Raw genomic sequence first — 5,973 nt, forward strand, 5'->3', positions numbered from 1 at the left:
GGGGGGGGGGCATACTTCTGTTCTTATCACCCGCCAATGAAAGGCAAATGCGGGCGATAATGTTTTTGCCTGTGTTTGTGCACGTGGTTGTGTGTCTGTCTGTTAGCAAAATATCTCATGAACCAGAGGATGGATTTTTATGAAACATCTACAATTTTTGGAGCCAACCCTTTCCAAGATGGCCACCACAGCCAGCTGAACTCAGAGAACACACAAATATCCGTAGCTCAGTGAGTTTTACAGATTTTGAGGTGAAGTTTGATGTGGTAGTAGCTGAGAGTCATCCTCAGCACAGACTCTGACTGGTTCTGACCGAAGCAGCTCCAGCTCAGTCTAACAGTCGGCGGGTGACAAGCATTCCTTCACAGAATGAGGTGTTTTTAGGGCTGGAGGAACAGCAGAATAAAGCAGGGGCTGAAGAGGCAGTGAGTGGGTTCCTCTTTCTGACCCACATCCACCCTTCTCCTCCTTTTCGTATCATTTCTGACCTCCTCAGTGTTCTGTGTGTCAGAACCGCCTGCTCGGTTCTGCTCCTGGGCTTCTTGGTGCTTTTATCCACCGAACACAGACAGTCAAATTATAACATTCTGCAAACGCCGTCTGACAAAGTGCTTCTGCCTGAAGTGGAGCCCAGAGATCAAGCTGTGGGAAACCCAGGTTCTCAGACAATCACCCGTCTGCGGCTCATCTGTTGTTTCTTCTTCTCAGTGCAGACAGACTCGGGGACGAGAATGTGAGGCTTGAAAGCACAGTTTGGGTCCAGGAATGGGGTCACGACCGCCCCGTCCTGATCAGGTTACAGGTGCGCCCTCTGTGAGAGCGGGAGTTTAATAAAGGTGTGAAACTAAGAGTAAAGCTTTGAGTTTTCTTTAATGAAACTGATAGCTGCTCTTCTCTCAGGAGGTGTAAATGTTTGTGGAAAATATTAATAAATTCTGCTCAACATTTGAGACAACTTTCTGACTTTTCTCTGCCCCGTGCAGTGATTACTGGGAAAGTACAAACAACCGTTCACCCTCTCACTGTCAGGGTTTGGGTTTATTGTTTTCATGTTTATAGTTTCTGCTTCTTGTGTTCCTGTCATCATTCACCTCTCCTCAGTCAGTCACCTATTTACCTGCCATGGCCATCTCCACCTGCTCCTAGTTAGTAATCATCTCACCTGTGCCCACTTCCCCTAATGACCCTCTGCTTTAAAACCTGGTCATCTCCTCCATTTATTTGCTGGTTCCGCTCACGGCTGCCTCTAATGTCTGCGATGGTTTTGGATTTAGTTTTGTTTTTTGCTGCCTCGTCAGCTTTTTATTTATTTTATTTTAAATTATTTTATTCCTGGAATAACCTGATGCTCACACTGAGGGACACTTCAGAGTCTCCAGGTAACCTAACCTGCATGTTTCTGCTCTGTGGGAGGAAACTCAGGCCTTCATCAGGAGAACCTGTAACCCTCTCGCTGTGAGGCGACTCCCCTGACCACTGCACCACCATCCTGCCCAGTTTTTAGAATATTTGTCTTCATTTAATGATCTGAGAGCAGAGAGACAAAACAGTCCTGCAGTGGATGATGAAATGAAAGCATCACCGCTGCCTTCAGAAGCACCGGGACATGACCCTGTTCTGAGACTTCACCATGGCCAGGGTCAGGTCACACACCAATTACCGGAGGGGTCAGCTGAGACCCGACAGCAGGAAGAGGGTTAATGAGAACAGCTGGAGGTGAGGAGAGGCTCAGACCTGCTTCCTGGAGGAGGCCGCGCTCTTCGGCCGACCCTGGCGACCCGTCCTCGCCGCCTCCGAGGAGTCCCGGCAGCTCCTGCGCAGCGTGGTGGCGCTGGTGTCGGCGTGGGGGGGCAGGGGGCTGCAGGGACACAGACAGCAGGTCCAATCTGATCCATCAGCTTCTCAAAGAAAAAACAGACATGTCATAAAATAAATGCAAATAAAGCCTCATCAGTCTGTGCAAAATATCTGAGTTAATTTGATTTTCTGCAAAACGTGGAAAAAAGAAATGCTTCTGAGTTTCAGTTCCTGTCTCCACAGATCTCACCGTCTAATCAGAAGCCAGATGGTTCTGTAAGTGAGGTAAACAACAGGTGGGTCGTAGTTTCTGATGTTGAAACACGTCCCACTTCGAGGAGAAGAAGAGCGTCAGTGAAGAAAGGGAGGTTTGGGGTTAATGAGACGGATCAGAGGAGAAACAGGATCGGTTACAGGGGAGCGTTCACAGCTCGTATTTACTGGTTGGATGAATATTCATCGCCGCACCATGAGGTCAAAGTTCATTCATCAGATTGTGCACGCTGAGGATCACCAAGCTGTCATGGAGCTCATGTTGGAAAAATTAATCAGATGGTAATTTTCTACTGAAAAAATCTAATTCTCTGTAGATGCATTGAAAACTTATTTCTGTCCCAATAAGCTGATAATCCAAACTGATTAAAATGTAAAATGCCTCTAAATTAAACTAAAACTACAACTAACATCAAAAGGATTCACAACACTTAAATTAAATTAAACTAACAAATTATAATGTTGTTATCTAATGAAGGATGGGTGTACAGAAAATTGTTTTAAATATTTGTCTTTTTGTATGTTCTAATTGAATATATGAATTTTGAATCAGTTTAACCTGAAACCCTCAGGTTTCATGTGATCCGAGTGAGGCATATTTAAAGCTGTTCAGAGGGAAACAATAAATGATCAACTCTTCCTCTCAGCACGTAGCTGCAGAAGCTGCTCAACACAGAGGGACAGACTGCGTGGTCCTAGTGCCTGCCATGTTTGAACAGCTGCCACACTTCTTCAGTGATCATTTCACCAGGTGAAGTTCTGGGATGTTCTTTATTTTTGGTTTTCAGCTCGATGAGACATCTTTAAATATCTCCAACAGTAACGAGGGAAGTTTGTATTTTCTATCCAGGTGCGTTACCTGAGGTAGAGGACGCGTGCTATCAGGGCGTACAGCACGATGGCGAGGAGCAGCGGGATGACGTAGAAGATGGCGAAGTCGATGAGGTAGATGGGCAGATAAAGATCTCGTTTCACCTTGTATCCACACTGCACGTGTCCGTCTGCGCCCACCTGAACACACATGATGGAGGCGGTAATAAACCAGGCTGCAGCGCTGGAGGCTGCCTGTAATGATGGTTCACATCTCAACATAATAACACGACTCGCAGCTCTGAAACAGCCCGCAATTTAAAAAACATTTCAACCATTTAGGGCCTGGAAATTACAAATGTTTCAGTTGTCTGCTGGTGATTCCTAATAATGGTAATAACTGAGTAAAACACACCTATATTTTCTGAAACAAATCAAACCCTGCAGGCCCATGCTGTGGAGTTTAAAGGCTGGTCTGATGGAGCAACCATACATATCACTGAATAAATACACACGAAACAGGATTTACTCATCCAAAATGTCAAAAATCAAACTGGACAAAGGACAGAAAAGGTATTTCATATGAGCTGTTTATCTTCTCTCAGATTATTTTAAATATATATCATATAAATGCTAATCTGCATGAATTATTACTCTAAATAAAATATTGACAAATGTGAAATTTCAGGCTCAGTAAAGTGTTTAAAGCATCTTAAACAGTTCAGGAGGAGTGAGATGAAGCTGTGTCTCTCACAGCCGCATCAATATTTTCCTACTTATTTCTCCAAAGGGAGATGAAAAATGGTTTTAAAGTAAATAAATATTAAATTAATTCAGTCAGTTACTCTGACTGACGTCACAGAAGTTCATTTCTTTCTGTTTGTTGTTGATCTGTGATGAACGACTCGATGCCAAACACCTGAGTCCCAACCTGGACGTGACTAATCACTGAGAGGAAAGGTGCTGCTGCAGCTGCACCAATCAAATCGCTTCCTTATGCTGTTGTGATTGACAGGAGGAGCTGCTGAATCGATTCAGGACCAGTTAATCCGAGTGTCTCCATGCAGACAGCAGATTTATTACCATTCTTCCAATTCCAGCTCACTTTTCAGTTTGCTAATCCTATAAATAAATACATCCAAGCTGCGTCTCCTGATTGGAGCTCTAAACCCGGTCCTGATGGAACTCTAAACCCGGTCCTGATGGAGCTCTAAACCCGGTTCTGTTGGAGCTCTAAACCCGGTCCTGATGGAGCTCTAAACCCGGTCCTGATGGAACTCTAAACCCGGTCCTGTTGGAGCTCTAAACCCGGTCCTGATAGGAGCTCTAAACCTGGTCCTGTTGGAGCTCTAAACCCCGTCCTGTTAGGTGCTTCTAACCTGGTCCTGTTAGGAGCTCTAAGCCCGGTCCTGATGGAGTTTTAAACCTGGTCCTGATGGAGCTCTAAGCCTGGTCCTGATGGAGTTTTAAACCTGGTCCTGATGGAGCTCTAAGCCTGGTCCTGTTGGAGCTCTAAACCCAGTCCTGATGGAGCTCTAACCCGATCCTGATTGGAGCTCTAACCTGGTCCTGTTAGGAGCTCTAAGCCCGGTCCTGATGGAGTTTTAAACCTGGTCCTCATGGAGCTCTAAGCCTGGTCCTGATGGAGTTTTAAACCTGGTCCTCATGGAGCGGTAAACCCGGTCCTGATGGAGTTTTAAACCCAGTCCTGATGGAGCTCTACGCATGTGTAAGGCATGTTTCCTCCGTGTTTCAGCTGAATGTGATCAGTGTTTCTCACCTGGATGTCCACCAGGAAGAACCACAGCATGCAGTAGACGCAGGTGAAGATCCAAACCCCGGTGATGATCCTCTTGGCGCGGGACACCGTGCACACGGTCTGAGCCTTCATGGGATGGCAGATAGCGATGTACCTGCAGGTTAGGAAACAAAACATCTGCAGGTTTTAATTTGTTCTGATTTGAATCATATAAAAACACTCATCTGGTTGTTTTCAGGAGCAGCAGAGTGTTTTTATCTCCACGCTGTGTCTAAAACTTCATCACTTCAACACCGGGGGCAGCAAAACTGAAAATATACAAACAAGTCAGATTATTACGAGGATTTCTTTAATCTTTTGAGCTTCAGTGACACAGATTGGATGCTGAGTGTGATTCATACTTTAATCAGGTTTTATACTTTTCTTATGGAAGTCCCAGCAGCAGAACCAGACTCAGTTATTAAAAAACAAGCTGATGTCACTGAAGGAGGCTGAGATTTTTCTTTTTCAGTTTAAAACCCAACAGTGTAGAGTTGAAGAGATTAAACCACCATCAGATTAACAAAAAGACTTTAAATCTAAAAAAAGAAGACTAGGTCAGATGATCTTCCAGTGCAGATTAGGATTTTTATGGCATGTTTTATTTTTAACCTTAACCTTGTTTTTCCAAACAGGATGAAGGTTGTTTATCCTCACAGCTGTTGAGAAAAATAAGGTTTATTCCCAGTTAAAGCAGATTTAGAAGATAAAATCATATAAATATGATTAGGTGATTAACCCTCCTGAAGCCCTTGAAACTGGAAGGTTAAAACCAGTGATTGTTAGTGTCAGCCACAGTGAACCTAAATGTTTATGTTTCTGTCAGGATTTTCACCAACAACCTCTGGGTTTTACAGACACTGGTCTGAAAAAGAGAAAATATACAAAAAACAGCAAAAAAGCCTTGCTGATGTCAGAGGTCAGAGGTCAGACTGGTTGGAGATGACAGAAAGGTAACAGCAGCTCCAGTAACTGCTCGTTCCAACCAAGGTCTGCAGAACGTTCCACAACCTTGGAGCTGATAGTCCACAGCAGCAGAAGACCACACCAGGAGCCACTTCCTGTCAGCTAAGAACAGGAAACTCAGGCTACAGTTCACCAATCCTGGACAGGAAGAGACTGAGAACCGTTTCCTGGTCTGATGGGTCTGGATTCACTCCATCGGTCTCCACAGGCAGCACATCTTGGTCCAATCAGAACCTTTGGGATGTTGTGAAACTAGAGAGTTTCATCATGGATGTTCAACCGCTGTCATATCATTATGGACCAGAACACTGAAATTTTAGGCCGGGGGG

General features: G+C 44.7%; 1 protein-coding gene across 2 annotated transcripts in view; it reads right to left on the reverse strand.

Moving 5' to 3' along the window:
• Positions 1-5,973, reverse strand: part of trhr2 (thyrotropin releasing hormone receptor 2) — a 24,141-nt gene that overhangs the window by 8,299 nt on the left and 9,869 nt on the right. For both annotated transcript variants that reach the window (XM_037978483.1, XM_037978484.1), the window contains 3 exons: positions 4,661-4,793; positions 2,930-3,081; positions 1,735-1,858 (listed from right to left, as the gene is read on the reverse strand). In XM_037978483.1, the coding sequence (XP_037834411.1) occupies positions 1,735-1,858; positions 2,930-3,081; positions 4,661-4,793 (409 nt within the window). The remainder of the gene's footprint in view (positions 1-1,734; positions 1,859-2,929; positions 3,082-4,660; positions 4,794-5,973) is intronic.

This window comes from Kryptolebias marmoratus, linkage group LG11, assembly GCF_001649575.2.
Source record: "Kryptolebias marmoratus isolate JLee-2015 linkage group LG11, ASM164957v2, whole genome shotgun sequence".
Taxonomy (NCBI): Eukaryota; Metazoa; Chordata; class Actinopteri; order Cyprinodontiformes; family Rivulidae; genus Kryptolebias; species Kryptolebias marmoratus.